At 37.7% G+C, this 17,415-nt stretch overlaps 2 protein-coding genes across 3 annotated transcripts; both read right to left on the reverse strand.

Moving 5' to 3' along the window:
• Window positions 1-11,882: 11,882 nt before the first annotated feature.
• On the reverse strand, window positions 11,883-13,681 carry LOC117210683 (probable small nuclear ribonucleoprotein Sm D1). 2 transcript variants are annotated; one of them, XM_033453933.1, is made up of 4 exons: window positions 13,555-13,681; window positions 13,185-13,261; window positions 12,904-13,101; window positions 11,883-12,082 (listed from the first exon to the last, which is right to left on the reverse strand). In XM_033453933.1, exons 2-4 carry the CDS (start codon window positions 13,252-13,254, stop codon window positions 12,000-12,002), a joined length of 351 nt encoding a protein of 116 aa, XP_033309824.1. In that variant the 5' UTR covers window positions 13,255-13,261; window positions 13,555-13,681; the 3' UTR covers window positions 11,883-11,999. The 2 variants fall into 2 exon arrangements, with proteins under 2 accessions (XP_033309824.1, XP_033309823.1); XM_033453932.1 differs by having other exon boundaries at window positions 13,470-13,672.
• Window positions 13,682-14,659: 978 nt separating this feature from the next.
• LOC117210679 (probable malonyl-CoA-acyl carrier protein transacylase, mitochondrial) lies at window positions 14,660-16,995 on the reverse strand. The gene is made up of 2 exons (XM_033453919.1): window positions 15,683-16,995; window positions 14,660-15,590 (listed from the first exon to the last, which is right to left on the reverse strand). Exons 1-2 carry the CDS (start codon window positions 16,492-16,494, stop codon window positions 15,149-15,151), a joined length of 1,254 nt encoding a protein of 417 aa, XP_033309810.1. The 5' UTR covers window positions 16,495-16,995; the 3' UTR covers window positions 14,660-15,148.
• Between the last annotated feature and the right edge of the window lie 420 nt (window positions 16,996-17,415).

The raw sequence follows: 17,415 nt of genomic DNA on the forward strand, positions 1-17,415 counted from the left end.
TTCTCTCTCCCTGGCTGGTGTCTCCTTTTCTGACAAGCTGTATTTATCCAATGTTAGAAAAAAAAACATGTGTTAAAACAATTAAGTTAAAAAGTTGAAGTTTATGGTGGGTCCTTAGGTTTATTGAGGGTCGGAATGACGGTATGTGGACCGTAGATTGCCAGGCAATGAAGGACGTCGCACGGACCATCTCACGCGACATAACAGAGTTATTCTAAAGAAACGGAAATTTTTTGTGGCTCTCATTTTTTAACATTCTCAAAAATCTTAAATTATATTGTTAACATGATAGAGAAAGATAAAAACTGTAACTTCATAGGCAAATTATAAAGAACTATTAATTTAATTTATTTATATCCGTAAACTACTTTTTATAGATGAAATTCTCAGCCTCCCGCTAATCAAAATTACAAAATTTAGTTTACAACCCATGCTCAATGAAGGAATTTGAAGTTATTTACTAATTTTTCTACTTTATATATATTTTACAATAGGCATATTTATCATTCACATTTATTTTCACTTTAATCGACTTTGTTTTATTGACAAAAAACATTTAGACTCTTTTCAATCCCCCGTCTGTGAAAATATTTCTAAAAAATTCATGTCTGTGGTATTAACAGAGAGAAAAACGCCCATTGTTCTAGTTGTTCCACGGTACATACTGCACCACGCGACCAAATGCTAAAGGTGCTCCACGCTAGCATATGCAAGAACTTATTTCGTTTCATAACAAATGAGATATACTCGCTGTGGTTCTACGCTACAAGAGTCTATTTCATTGCACAGTTCTACGGAAAATTTTCATACTTTTTTATCTGAAATAGACAAGTATAAGAATAATAAAATCGCGCAATAATTAAATTTAGTTGCCTCAGAAAGAGAAATTAATTGTTTATTATATTATTTTTTAGGGGAAAAAAGAAAATCTTTCCTTTTAAATGATAATGGATCAATGAAAAGATGCTCAATGATGATCAATGATTTTTTTTTTATATATATATATTTGACATGAAATTTATTTTCCTCGCGATAACGTTTTTGTTATAATAAAACCTAAATTTCATTTTAATATAGTAGCTGACAGATTGCAAATAATGTTTCTGTTGATGTTGTAACTGTTCTGTATGCGTGTTTATTTATAAAAACGATAAAAAAAGAGGAACAAATTAACTGCAGACAATATTTCACGTCATGATTAATTTGTGATCCACGATTTTTATCCATCTTACTTTCATTACTGAATAAAACTTATAATTATTTAGAAGTTTGCCCTCATCACCGACTTTTATGCTTTTTGAATATACTGTCGGGACCATGACTCTGAACGTATTTGTCTTATATATGTAACCTCTGCACAGTCCTACTTTCCGAAGTATTCGCAAAAAACTGTCTGTACTACCTCATTGAATCCGGCCCATATGTATGATATATATTACAGTGCGATTGCACGCGAAATTTTACTTGACTGCCTCGAAATGTAACTTCATGCAATCGAGACTTTTTAAAGCGTAAGGATAGTACGCTGGTGCGTATGTACAAGATGAGTGAGTGACTGATCTACGGGTGTATACCCGGTCAAAGGTTGTTGACTGTACGAAGGATGGAAAATCAGTCGTGTTCGAAGTCGATGCTGTGGCGGAGGAAAGCTAAGGATGGGTGTGTCTAGCACACGGGACCATCGGAATTGTTGGTGGCGATTTTGGCTAAGAGAATGAGGGAAATAGACTTCGTTGTTAATTGGTTAAACGAAGGTTGGTGGACTAGGAAGGGCCTTAGCCGCCCTCGATAGAAAGTGGTTAGTGGGAGGCCTCATACGTGAGAAAACTAACTTTCCTGTGTCAAGCCGTAGTAGACAATACTCTTAAAAGAAGCGATTTAAAAAAAGATGTTTGTTGGGTCTGAAGGACCTTAGCTAGTAAATTCCTTAGATTTACGATGGGTCCTTAAGACTATTGAGGGTACGCAGCAAGGATGAGCGGACATCTGGTTTCCGTCTGGCCCGCGGTGTGTGGCCTGGTCTGGGTAGAGTGTCGCCCGACGTAACATATGTAAACGAATTTCAAGGGAATATATGCACATATTATTATAAACGCGTTCTGATTTATTTGAAACGCCTCGTTTAACGAGGATGGTAAAACACGTGCAGGATAGCCTGTTCCGCTCGCCCGTGTTTACGATTCTACAAAGAATGGCCGAATACGCCAATAGCCCGAATAGCAATCGTTAAACGTTGGTGCCCACTAGACCACGATGCCATATGGGACAGCATTAATGTACGCTACCCTCAAATGCCTTCGCTATCTCTTCCTAGAGTCATCTTATGGTGAGCGCGAGGCGAGTATGGGTTCTTGCGTAGTAAGACTACGCCGTAGGGAACCCTAATGAATTTGATATTCTCCTGTCGGGTCGCTGCCGATCGTTGCCTTCGTGTACTTTTTGGTTTGCCGATCCGGTGCGAAGAATTTCGAAGAAGTTGGTGGGCCCATACCGGTCAAGACCACCCACCTTAGGGTGGGGCTCCCTGTCACCCTGCACCGCCTCTGAGTGGCATGCGAACGGGAGTTACTGGTGACGACTGGGCGAAAACAAAGAAATCATGGACATGGACAACAAGAAGAGTAACGTTTACGGTGCAGGGGAGGGAGGCCTTAGTACTCGTACCAACTCGAAAGTGTTTCTACGTCTAGGTAGAATGTACAGAAAGAAATTAGTAGAAGGAACTCCGACATATCGGGGGCATCGAGAGGGAGCGACCCGGGATTCTTCTAGGATGAGCTTTCTTTGTGGCAGGAAGGCGGGAAGTCCTATGATGATATGTTATCGATATACCTACGACGATATATCGTCGGCTTACTCTGTCAATGCAACCACATTGGGGAAGCGATCGTAACGGAGGATCGCCTGGATATGCGATGGGAACGGCGGCGAACATGAAGAGCCGAAGACCGGAACTGGCGGATGGTACCACGAGAGTCGAGTGTAAACCCGGAGGGAGTAGCGACCACCCTGCTCGACTAATTATGGGTTTGGACTCGTGGTGGCAGTGGTTGATGGCCAAGACGCTGGCAAGAGGGCCGATTTAAGGGGTATTGACTTGCCCCGAATGGCCTTCGGCGGGTGAGCAGCGTCCCACCTGCTCCGGAACCGTCCTGGAGAAACGCTAGGGCTTACAAAACGCCCCATTCGACCTGAGACGAGCGATAGCCCCTGCCAGGCTTAACTAATCAAAGTAACAAGGCACTACGTGCCTTGCGCGCTGGTTGGGCGTAACCCAAACCCCTATGGCCCTATGGGGTGCCCAGGTACTGTATGGCGATAAATTTGCGCTAAGGAAAGAACCCGTTACCGTTACCAAAGACAAGAATACTTGTCGCAACCTCCTGCTGGTCAAGAGGTTCTATGGGACGGTGGCCATCAAGGCGGTGAGAGGATTCCGCACCATCTCGACGACGGCAGCGGGGGTGGTCGCGGGGTTTCCTCCGTTCGAACTACAGGCGTCGTGAGATATACTTCCGCACCCGGGGTCTGTTGGGTGGGATTGGCCTGCAGGTGCCGACGTCAAGGTCCAGGCGCGACCGAACATGTTCGATAGTTGGCAGACCAGCCTCGATAAAAGAGCGGCCGCGCCCGGGCTTACGGTCGTCCAGGCAAAATCTAAACTTTAAACCGGGAAGAGATCACACGTTAACATCGTTTCTGACCGATCAGCGTGCTTCCAGCACTTAGTAAAATCTGCGAGTACACGTTTAAGAACCTGATCGAGGAAAGCTTGGGACTGGACCCATTTCACGATGACCAGTATGGGTTCAGGAGGGGAGTGAATACAGTGGACGTCCTGCGCCGAGTAATAGATCTTGCTGACTGGTCCAAGAGAAGAAATAGGATTTCTGTGTTGGTAGCGGTGAACGTGAAGAACGCGTTCAACACTCTCAGCTGGAATAAGATCTTGGAAGAAACAGAATCTAAAGGAATGCCCAGGAAATTGGTAACGCTTCTCGAGAATTGTCTTGAGCACGGGAAGATTATAGTAAGGACAAGAGGAGCGTTAAGGAGGAATGTGTACGCGGGTGTCCCTCAGGGATCAATACTTGGACCACTGCTTTGGAATCTGGTATACGATGGGTCTACTAAAGGAATTGAATGAATTGAATGAAAATGAATGTCGTCGATTTCGTCAACGTCCGAGCAGGAAGAAGCGGATAATAAATTAAGAACGGCGTTGGGTGTGATCGTGCGGTGGTGTGCCGATAAAGGATTGAAAATCGCACAGGAGAAGACCGAGGTGATACTGCTGACGGGCAAGCGGATCCTCAAGGTAATTGAGATGAACGTGGAGGGGCACATTCTGACTACGACGCAGGAGATTAGATACCTTGGGGTGCAGCTAGATAACTGCAGAAGGTTCGAGACTCATTTGGAGAAAGTGTGCGGTAAGGCCGATACTCTCATGGAACCATCGAGATCGCTGCTGCCCAATGTGAACGGTCCCACCGGCTTACCAGGAAGCTCTATCATGGAGTTTGGGAGTCGGCGGTGCCCTAAGCGGCACTTGTATGAGCAAATACGGTGGAAAAGAAAAAGAATAGGAATACTCTTAAAAGGGCGCAAAGGGTCGCGTTGATAAGATCATCTACGGCGTACCGCACAGTGTTCCGGACCGAGAAATATCGAATTAAAAAAGAATATCTGCAGTCACGATATAAAACCCGTTCAAGAGAAGATCCGGCCTCGGTCTTTTCTGTAAGGATCAAGACAGTGGAGGAGCGTATGGAGGACAAATGGACGAAGAGGCTGGTGGCAGAAGTCAGCACGTTCAGGAGGCATAGGAGGTACATTGACCACTTTATTATGCACATCCTGACGGGGCATGGTATTTTTAACGTGTACCGAAGGATGTGACTAGTCCACAAGATGGCAGCATACTTCGGACTCAATGTCCGAATTCTCGAGGAAAATCAAAGAAATCGGACGAGAAAATTGTGAGAAAGTGAAGTGATAGTGCTTTGAAGCAATGGTGGATATAAGAAATAGTGGAGTTCGCATTAATAAACGCGTGAGAGGACATAGAAAAACGTGGGTGAGGTTAGGGCAGAGGGAAAGCCATTTTGGAACGCGCGACTGCAGCGCCGCCGTACGGGCTACTTGGGAACTGAGCGCCAACGTTCGTAAAGCAACACGTCGCGGGACTAGCGTCCGCATTCGTAAAGCGATACGCCGGGGGACTCAGTGCTGGCGTTCGTAAAGCAGCTCGCTGCGGGACTTAGTATCAGCGTCCGCAAAGCAACACGCCGCGGACTCAGTGCCCACGTTCGCAAAGCGATACGTCGCTGAACGTTGCGAAAGCGGCCATTTGAAGAACACACAGAAGAGTAAGTGCAAGCTCAGTGCCGCCATTACGCCGTCGGACTTAACGTCTGTGCGCTCAAAACCATACGACGCTAGGTCTTAGCGTCTGCACGCGTAAAGCGATACGCCGCTGGGACTCAGCATCTGCATCTAAAACAGTCTGAAACCGAACAGGAGAATGGCATCACGGGGGCAGACACCGCCAACCACGAAGGCGCGAGTGGTCCTGCGACCCCTAAGGTCGCAAAAAACAGAGGGTACAACACCCGAAAAACAGAGCCCAGAAATACAGAAAATGAAAAAGGCCGAGGAGGAGGGAAAAGAGGCCAAGCAGGAATCTCGGCCAGCACCCGAAACACCAAGGCCGATATCGGACATAAAAGAAAAGGCAAGCGAGGTCGAACAAAAGATCTTGCCTTCTGTCTCGACCCGAACAAAAAGATAAATAAGGACCAGACCGCGACAATCATGAGGCATTTCAGAGATATGAGGGGAATTGTGGAGGAGCTCTTGCTCCACAATAGCTACCTGACTGGGAGGCTAGAACAAATCACAGGGACGGCCCAGAGCAAGAATACAGAAATACTATCTGTGGTGAACATGTCGCTGCAAGTCAGCAAGCGACTTGAAACAGCGGTCAAGAAAACCGCGAGGGCCGAGCCAAAACAGCCCTCGTACGCAGAAAAGGTCAAAATGACCAGTAGCAAAGTCGAGCAGATAACCGTCAAGCCACCGAAAAACGTGATAATTATCCGCCCGGAACAAACAGACGACACAATAAAGACGAGCGAGGAAGTTCGGGAAGCGGTGTTTACACTCGTGAACCCCCGAAAGAAGGGAATACAAGTCACCGCCATAAGGAAAATCGGTGGAAATGGACTTGCAGTCGAAACGACGAAACCGGAAGGCTTAAAAGCATTCACAGAGAACGCGAAGCTGAAGGAGGCAGGCCTAAAGACCAGCACACCGCAGAGGAGGCAGCCCCGAATGATCTTGTTCGACGTCCCCAGAGAAATTCCTGAAAAGGAGATAAGAGCCTGTATCAGGAAACAGAATGAGGACAGACTCAAGGAGGAGAACGTGGCAGCGATCAAATTCTGCTTCAGGACGGGCCGCAAGGACTCCGAGGAGACCAACTGGGTGATAGAAGCACCCCCCCCCCCCAGGTAAGAGAAAAGTTATTAAAGGGGAAGGTCTATATATCGTGGAACGCATGCAAGGTCCGTGATTTTATTGCCGTCAGCCGCTGCTATAAATGCCAAGGCTATGGACACGTAGCAAAATACTGCCGCGTCGACTACGATATCTGCTCGCACTGCGCGGAAAGCGGGCACAGCACGAAAGAGTGCACTAGTAAGGAGAAAACGCCAGCTGCGTAAACTGCAGAAAAGCCGGCAAGAAAGGCGACCACGCCGCCTCCGATGGGAACTGCCCTATGTATAAAAAGGCCCTGGAAGCGATTTTAGCAAGAACTGATTATGAGTAGAAGCACAAACACGAATAGACTAGGACATGGGAGGAAAAGGGGAATACGGATCCTGCAACATAACATGCAGCGATCCAAGACTGTCCCCTATGAGATCAGGACGCAGATGAAAGCTGATGCAGAATCTTGCTGATGCAAGAGCCATACAGCATCAACGGCAAGATACCTGGACTCGGTACAGGAGTTGCGATCGCCTGTCGAGGATCGAAAAACGATCCACCAATGGCAGCTGTGGGGTTAAAATCGGAACACGTAACGCCACTCGAAGTCGCCGGGCTCTACACAACACACTATATGTGTGCAGATAAGCGACGGAGAAACGGAACTATATGCGGTAAGACGAGACTACTTGTGCCGAAGGATGATCAGGAAGGAAGTACACGCCCGCTGCTGGGACTGCGATGGTGATGATGACGACGCCGAACATGCGCTGTTCCACTGCCCCAGGTGGATAAGGGAAAGGACCGAGTTGGAGAATCACCTCGGCAAATCATTGACAATTGACGACTTAATCGGGCTAGTGGTGCAAAAAGGGGACAACCGGACTGAGTTCCAGGCCTTGTGTAATATAATAATGAAGTCACGGCTGGCGCAAGAAAAGATAGAGGAAAGAAGAAGAAGGCGCTAGAAGGAGATTGCGGTACTAACACAAGACCAACCCTGAAGTAATGCCGTGAGGCGGTTCCAGGGTTGGTGCTTGTACAGTTAAAGAAGCGGATAGAGGAGACGTTTTTGGTGGGTATGGTTTACACCATCTGCCAAGTCCCACATAACCTAGTAACCCATCACTGGGTATGCGTAATAGCATTTTCGCAAAATGTGCGTCCAGGCAAACAGGAACATTTGGTTGGGCGGCGGCGGGCTTTCCTTGACGTACAGGATTACGCAGATATTCACCGTGCACGCAGATACTCACCGATGCCACTTTTGCAATGAGGGAGTGGACTCGGCGCAACACACGCTGGAGCAGTGCTACGTCACACTCTCATCGCGGAAATAGAGTGAATCTCTCGTCGCCGGCGGTGCTTAGAACACCTTTCTGTCGGGCTAAAGAGGTAGGAGGGCGGTCACCTCCTTCTGTGATTATTCTTTCGACTTCTTTCATTGTCTGACCGTCAAGGCCCAAGCACCATTATACAGACCCTCAATAAACCTAAGGCCCTACCATAAACTGAATCGTATTAGTTTGCAGGAACCTTTAATCCTGCAAATATTTTCGATTTATAGCTGGTACTTAAAACAGTCCTTAGGTTTATTGCACGTTCTTACAAATTACGGAGAAAGCGGGTGGTTACCTAGCGGAGAAGGTGGATATTTTTGTCTCACGGAAAAACCGGCTTTTCCCATGAACAAGCTCGCTCCCGAGTCATGTTAGTAGAGGAGGCTCCCTCTGCCAATCTTCATTTATTAACGTTGGCTGTAACCAATCGGCATCGCGGATCGTTACACTCATTTTTCCAACGAAAAGTGTGAACAACGAATCCATGTCCTTAGTTCAAAGGACACACCCACACCGAGCTTTCCTCCGTAATCACACAAGAACGAACTTCACTTGTTCTCATCACGACAGAACAGTCACTTCATCCCTCTAGACTTGTGCTCTAGACTACAGAGCAGTCACTTCATATGTATACTTAGTCTACTCAATTGCTACTTCTGCTACATCAAGAAAGTCACCTCCGTCTTATGTTCGAAAGAACATTGTGTTCATCTATCGGAGTTTCATACGTCAAAGTATCGTCTGCGATATTTATATCATACGTAACGGTGTAACTATTTAGTGTATTAAGTTATTGGAAATATAAATATTATAACCCTGTTAATCGCACTGTTATATCACATCAATTACCCCTATTATCCCACAAGAAATAAGGGGATCGATCTGTTCGTGGTGTCGATCCTTATAATCGTAACGAGAATTTACGACTCCCGTTCACGCGATTCCTCGCGATCGCGGGGAGACGCGATCGCGAGGATAGATCGAAACTACTTAGTACGATATTCCAAGAATGCGATCGACTATTCATATAAGCAAGGTAAGAATCTAAACATTGTAACATTCTCTTCTTCAATCATTTCGGACTTGTACCATATGTGTACTACTCGAATAAAATTATTCATTGACTATTATTGTCAACAATCAAGAATTATCTTTGTATATTTAATCGTGTTTTCTTCAAGAATATTAAATATTTAAAAGGACAATTCGCTGTGCTAACCTGTGACCTGACACAGTTGAAAAGCCGCGCTGGTTACGGTGCCTTCAACAATTGAAGACACTTACGGGTTTTCGCACTTCTCCCATTATTAGCAGAAATATCTGTTTCTCTTTTGGCAAGAATTGCGAAGCCACATTGGTTGTCACGGAAAGTATTATTGTTACAAACAATCTTAGTTCATGTTAGAAACCCAAAGCAAGAAGTAGAACCGAGCAGAATGTTGGTTTACGTTTGTTAACTGCCGAAATTAAAAAAGAAGAGAAAAATCAAAAAGAATTAGAATTAACTACAGAACAAAACAGAAATTAGTTCTCACCATCAAACTCACCTATACCTGAACGCGATCTAGGGCTGCATCGCCAATAGCTTACGATAACGACAATTATTCTCATTTATAAACCAAGTAGAGAGCTAAGATTAGAAATTTGTCAATAAAATATAACTAAATAAAATCGAATAAATCACCAACCAAGGAGATATTAATAATATTTATTTATTTCAAGAAGACTTCAATCCTTCCCGTGCTAGTACTCCTGCACATACGGGTAAGCCGAAATGTGGAATTTATTTACCAGTCGCGTTGATACGCTAGTTAATGCTACTCATACGGTTATGAATTAGAATATCAAGGATACAACAGTTTGGAAATTCAAAATAGTGCCGCGCTTTAGAAAGGTGCAACAAGTTTCTGAATCTATTCCATTCAGCTGTTCGCCTTGTTTCGAAAATAACGAACGAGAATCAAACTAATCGAAATAGTTTAACGACTATTTCTGATGACAGCAACTACTGTTTTGGTTTAATTATAATTTGAAAAATCTAAGACTCGACATCGAGAGTAATACATAACGATTACGAACACTGAAGACAAGATCAAATCGTGACAACTGACACCGATGACAAGAGCATTCCTACGTGGTATCAGGTGTCAGAGTCATTTCAATTTTGCTGACCACGTTATTTCTTGTATTCTTGATTTGAATATCGCCGCATTTTAAATGAATAAAATTATTCTTGCTTAATTTAATGTGTTTTAATACAATTTGTTTCAATCTGACTTGATTTTAATTTAACATGACTAAGAAAACATATCCAATTCTTTTTTTAAACTTGCGTAGTTGCAACGACGGTTTTATAAAAATGTTCATTAAAATTTAAACTTTTGTAAGTACTCAAAGCTGTTTTGTCCTTTATTTTCTTGAATTAGTGACATTATTTTCTTTATAAAGTATAATATTATTATAATATCTTTGTAAAGGATAATAAAGTATATACTTTATACATATGCAGAATGTACAAAATTATTTTACATGGCTGTAACAGGTAATTCTACACCTCTAGTCCGATAGAGATTTACAAAAAGAAATGTAGCCGCAAAAAATTAATCTTAATCTTGAAGTTTAGGGTCAAATTTTTTTATTGCATCATGAGCAGTTTATTCATCATGAGAAACAAAAGTCTCAAAGAAACCATGGATTGCAACTTAATCGTTATATTAAGCATAGTTATGCTTAATTATGAGCAAATCTATTGAAACAGAAATTCTATCTGAAATTCTATCAGTAACATACATTCATTGTAAATCTGCAAACAATTAGTGACAAAAGCATTAAATAATGTGCTACTGTTGTTATTAGGTATATCTTTGTTATCTTTTAGAAGACATAAAGAACTATTGAAGACATGGCTTGTAATTATTATTAAGTAAGTTAAGTAATTATTATTAAGTAATTATTATTATTGTAAGTATTATTTATTATCAGTAACAGCACAAATGTGCATTAATATATGAAATTTTGAGAAATTTCCTCTCCACAAAAATAGTGGTAGAATAAACGATAGGTATAAATTTGAATACAAAAATATGTATAGATATTAACAATAAGAATGCAACAAGACGATTTTTGGTAATTATGTAGAAGTTTGATCTGCTTGCCAATTTCAATGTCCTTGAAATATGTTGTCGCAGTTATTATTCTGAGTAACTTCTTCCTATACATATAAATGTACAATCGTTACTCGGTGTATATAGCTTCCAAAACATATTCGCAAAAAATTATAAATTTAGGTTACGGTTCTAGAATTCACTTCATTCTAGAATAAACAGCTACATTTTTATATAGCCCAATCTGAACTTACACTTATTCTAAACTTACTCTTACTCTATAAATAACAAAATACATCAATGAATTATAAATTCTCTCTGGCCGTCATTCGATGGCTAGTAACGCTGGCGTGAAATAATTTTTGATGAATAGATTGATATATGAAATGTTGTATTTTATTCTGATATTTAGTTGATCAAAAATGTAACAAATATACCTATTATCATTGATAAATTTAATTGTTTACAGAACAAAAATGTATAAAATAAATAGTCGAATAATACATATATATACGTATATTTAGTATTAAATATAAATTGCTTTATAACTTGAAAAACTACAGCCGAGCAGCGATTACTTGTATAAGAAAAAGTTGTTCAGAATGATAACTTTGGCAATATATTTCAAGAGCATTGAGGAAGAAACCATACTTCTAAATAATTACCAGAATTCTTACTACAAGAAAGTGCAAAATGAAATGTATGCAATTTTGCTTTCTCTCAGATGAAGCCGCTCAGTAAGAGCTGAGCGCAAAAAATATCAGAAATACTAAATATAGAACCCACTATCATTAATCTGTAAGATTTCCTATGCAGTAATCACAATCGCTACAAACTCTTGTGCTCATTTTGCACTCTTCCTGCAGTTGTATTTCTAGATTTAATAAGTAAATGGTAACCATTTCTACCAATAAAAGTGTAATATAACAATTAAAAGTTCTGATAAGTCCCGAAAACATTACAATTTATTTTCGTATTATATAATACATTGCGTCAGTATTTTTTAAGGTGCAAAAGGTTGAATTAATTATTTCAATGAAACATATAATAATGTACATAACTATCGTCTACCCCGTCCTCGTCCTCGTCCACCTCGACCTCCTCTCGTACCACGTCCACCACGCCCTCGACCACGTACTGCTCCTAAAAGTAATATAAATATAGAAACAAAATATATATATATATATAAAATAGAATGTCTATTATCATTGATGATATAAAAATATGTTTACACATTTTGATTAATAAATGTATTTCGACATACTACACTGTTTTATCCCTATTGAATTTGAATGTTTGTAGTTAAATTATCGTATCTTGAATTAATTATAAAAGCTACTTTAATTACAAATATACAAATATAAAAAAAATTCAGTAGCGTGTGTAATATAGCATTTTAAAAAATTAAAGTAATTGTTATATGAAATATATCTGAAAAGTATAAAACTTTATTAAGGAACAATGTGTAAATACACATATGAGAGAGAGAGAGAGAGAGAGAGAGAGAGAGAGAGAGAGAGAAAGAGAGAGAAATCAATATATTATGAATGTAATAAGTAATATAATTGACTAGTTTTTAAAGTCTATCGACGTTATTTACAAATTTCATTTGAATAACATTTTTTGGAAAGAATGTTTGATTAGTTAATTATACATATAATCACATCAAATTCTTATCTTAATAAACAAACAAAGGTGTTTATGTTAGTCATGTTATTTGTTTCTTAATAAAATAAACAGTCAACAATACATTAACAATATCTGTTGAGACTTTTAGTAAGATGGGCCTTTCTGTTTAGAATTAGTACTAAATTTAAAATAGCATACATGTCATTAATAAATTTTTATATTCTTTTACAAAAAGCATTTTCAATATTTATATTATTTGTAATATAAAAAGCATGTATATACTTTCTCATACTTGTAAATTAGTAATAGTAACTAATATTGTTATATTTACAAACCTCGTGCAGCCTCCTTCTTTTTTGCTTTTGCTTTTGGTGTGTCGTCTATGAGCAAAGTCTCAAGTGGTAATGAATCTGGTAATATATAATACCTTATATTATTGCCTCGTAAACTTAATGTATCTAATTGTACAGGATCCCTATTCTTTATTGTCATTTTTACAGTCTTTAAATGCGTATTCATTGCCACATCTACTCCTATAAGTAAACATTCAACAAATATTATTAAATTTTAATGGAAATATAAACATGAAGATTTTTTATAGGTTATGATGACATACCGGTAATAGTACCGTGTACTTGAGTACCATTCTTCAATTCTATTGTTACAGTCTCATGACTGAGTTTCATTAAAAATCTGAAACAGTTAGAACAATTATATTATAAATACAATTTAGAAGATTCAAAAATATCAGATGTGATAAAACATAGCAATAATCTTTACAAATCCAATTAATTATTCACATATATAGTGTTAATCTTAATATTTCTACTTGATCTTAAACTTTTTGTTTGATAAATATTTTATTACTTCTTACCGAATTATTACAAATTAATATACGTACCTTACTAGTTTCATGATGATGTTTGATGTTATGTTTATCTTACAATAAAAGATTACAACCTCAATTTCATACCGTATTTTCTTACCTACACCATACAGAATACTGTATTTCTTGTGTTCCAAAAACTCTTCATATCTGTTCAATCTACTCGAAGTTCCAACCACGTCCTAGCTGTGCCCCTAACTGTCTCCTGCTCATACTCATACCTATAACCATAGAGTATGTGCAAAACTTATAAAAACCTATATCATAGTCATTTATATATTTCGTATAAAATTATTAGTAACAAAATAATTAAAAAATTGTGATACACAACAATAATAAATACAATTTATAAATATAATTTATGAAATAAAACTAAAATGCGCATTTGATGTTCTTAAATATTATTGTATATTTAAAAGCAATATATCTTTTTACATTATCATTTTACATTAGTAATATCAATTGACAAACTCAAATAGAAGAGATCAGTTTTTAATAATTTAATGAAATAATGAATTTCAAATTACAATGTTCAACGAATTTTAATCTTTTTCCAACTTTGCAACCTTCAAAAGGGATTCCTTGCATAGGATTCCTGCAGATTTTTGCGAGCTGAATGCGAATCTGCAAGCCGTTTTTTTCAGTACCCACAGATTCCGAAATAGTTAATTTTGAAAAATATTACAAACTTTCAACTTGGAAGATGTTTTGTGCTTTCACAATAGCAGATATTAAGTTGCTGTTGGATGAAAAAGTCCTGTGGGTTCTTTCGAATAGAATATGAATTCTTATTATGTTATAAACATTTACATATGTTTACATAATGATCAAAATAAAAGGAACTCCTAAAACACAATACCTTTTGCTTACATTCTCTAACTTATTTTGAAAACTAGAGGCATGAGAGAAAATGTAATAAGAGCAGTTCAAAATAAATTAAGTTATTTCACATATATATATCAAACTTATTTATGAAGTATTTTACAAATATTATATATTTATAATATCATGCACATAATATTTATATTTAATGCTTAGTGTTAATTTGTATCTTTCTAATTAATTATTTAATATATAAGCATTTTTTTGCTTTAATTTACATATAATTAGTTGATCAATAACAAAAGTAAGTAACAATAATCCAAATTATAATAGTGATCACCCATATTTTATATATATACTAAATTCATAATAAAACGTAAATGTATATGTAGTCATCAGTTATATTCTACTCACTAAAAACATAAGAACAGCTCTACAGAACAGAACTACAGCATAAAACCAGGTACATTTGCAACATTATAGAATCACATAGCAAATACAATAAACTAAGATAAACAAACATTACTCTAAAATATAAGTCATCTAGACACAGTATTGTCGCTAATGATTTTGCAGTTGACGCGATGTAAGTCGTAGAAAAAGAATACATAGAATATAATACAAATAAATAGATATAATGCAGTTGTATAGGACAAAAATGTATCTCTTTATTATAGTGTGTTGTTGTATGATTATATTACCTATAAACACTACTGTTGTTTAAATATATGTATAGATATAATATTAAAATTTGTTATTCTTTTAAATTTATTTATATTTCTTCTAATGTTAAGTACATATCGGTAAATGAAAAAGTGAAGCAAAAGTTTAAGAAAAATTGTACATAATAATACAGTAATTTTAGATGTATTTTAAATTACAATACATGACCTGCTTGCTTTTGAATTGACTAAATTTAAGATAGTTTTCATTCTTCCATTTGATCCTATATCATATGTTTGTGGAAATGGTATTCCATCAGGTCTGTTATATATATGTTGTAAACATTGTTCCCATCTAACTGGTGACACGATTTGTTTTAATATGTATTTTTTTACATATCGTAAATTAGTGTATGGTACAGCTTTATAATTGGAATATACTATACATCTAGGTTCATTTATTTCTATCGAATTTAATATTTTAGAAACTGGCTTTAAAGCAGGTTCCATCAATGGTGTGTGAAATGCTCCTGATACAGGTAATCTAGATGTGTTAGTTAAACCAAATTGTGCTTTATGTTTTTCGATATATTCCAATGCTTCTATATTTCCTGCTATTATTTTTCTTTCTGTACATAGAAAAATAGCGGTTCTAAAAATAATTGATTATATAATTAACATCATATATGAATTATATAACATCTTTTTCTATTATTTATCAAATATTAAATATTAAGATATTACCTGCATGTTGGATTTTCAATACCCATATCCCTTATCCAATTTTCTGCTTCGATACAAGCTTTGGAAATTTGTGCTTTTGATGTACCAAATACAGATAACATTCCTTGAGGCACCATGTCTGACGCATATTGCATAGCTTTTCCTCTAGACCATGCTAATCGAATTCCATCTTCAAAAGTTATAATGCCAGAAAGAATCAAAGCAGTTATCTCTCCTACGCTATATCCTGCTGTAGCAACACAAGTTTCAAATACTTTAGGAGTCTCTGCTCGTATTTTTTCTAATGCAACCAACGATGATACTACTGTAGCAGCTTGATTAAATTCAGTTCGATTTAATTCCTTTTGTGGGCCATTCAAACAAAGCTTTAGTAAATTGTAATTAATTATTTCATTGGTTATTTCAAAAAGTTCCTTAGCAGCAGGATAATCCATATACTTTTTAATCATCCCAACTTTAATAATACCTTGGCCAGGAAATAACAAAACAGAAGTATTTTCTGGATTAACACTTGGTTTTGTTTCCTCTTTATAATTGAGCGGAATATCCTTAGGATATGGGGTTGTCATCCAATTTTTATCCATGACACCATCAAATGTTGCAGCTTTTTCAAGCAGATGCAATACTTCTCGCGTCTTATATGAACATTGTGAAGAGTCTTTGTGGAATTGATCTGTATTCGATGCTTCAGAATTACTACTTTCATCTTTCATGGAATCATTTGAAATTTGACTAACTCGAACTAACCGGGAACATTTTGGAACATAAGGAGGTATTTTCTTAAACAATATTTGTTGAAACATTCTAATCATTTCAAAAATTAATATCTATTAAATATTCACAAAATTGTATAAACTCCAAAAACAAAAACTTTTATTCAAAATTAATATTATCAGAATATATTACGATAATCTATGAAATTAGGAATACATGAAACGTAGTTATTTATTTTTAGTTGCTATTATCTTCTAGCTTAAAAACATTATATTATATCAATATAGAAGTTAAATAACCTATATGTCTTCTACTTTAAAAATATTATCTTATATCTAGAAAGTGTTTCCCAAGATTATTTCATTATATGAATATGATATTAATATAAAATTTTGATACATTATTTTTATTTATATATACACAGATCGCTATGTACGCATGTGCATCCTAAACAGATCTTGAGATCCGTTAGCAAAAACCGTTTGAATACTGAATTGTGAAAAATCAACATGGAAAACAAAAAGTTCCCATTCTGTGTATGCGTAACATGTTATGCTGCGACAGAGTAGAAAATGCTACTCATCTCCGTTTGTCTCGTAAGAACGAGAATCTTGTCTTCCATATTGATTTTCCACTTAATTTGCAGCAATTTTGCAGCAAGTATCGAGAGTCAATTTTCGAACGATTTTCCCTAGGATTCGGTATATAAGTGTCGAGATTTGTCTTATATGTTCATAGTCTAGTCTTATACTAGAGAGAAAATGAGGATCTCGCGTCCATTCTTCTAGTTGTTCCACGATATGCGATGTCCTATGTGACCAAATATTAAAGGTATTCCACGCTAGCATATACAAGAACTTATAAAGTTAGGGATTTGCCCTGTTTGGCTCCATCACAGACAAGAATGTATACAGCATAAACCTTGTATCTCACGAGTCTTCGTGTCCCATGTTCTGAAACATCGATCGTGTAAAAAATCAGTGTTTCTCTCGCCCTCAGCGATTTATAACGGTGAGTGT

The sequence above is a fragment of the Bombus bifarius genome, unplaced genomic scaffold, assembly GCF_011952205.1.
Source record: "Bombus bifarius isolate JDL3187 unplaced genomic scaffold, Bbif_JDL3187 scf7180000008208, whole genome shotgun sequence".
Lineage (NCBI taxonomy): Eukaryota > Metazoa > Arthropoda > Insecta > Hymenoptera > Apidae > Bombus > Bombus bifarius.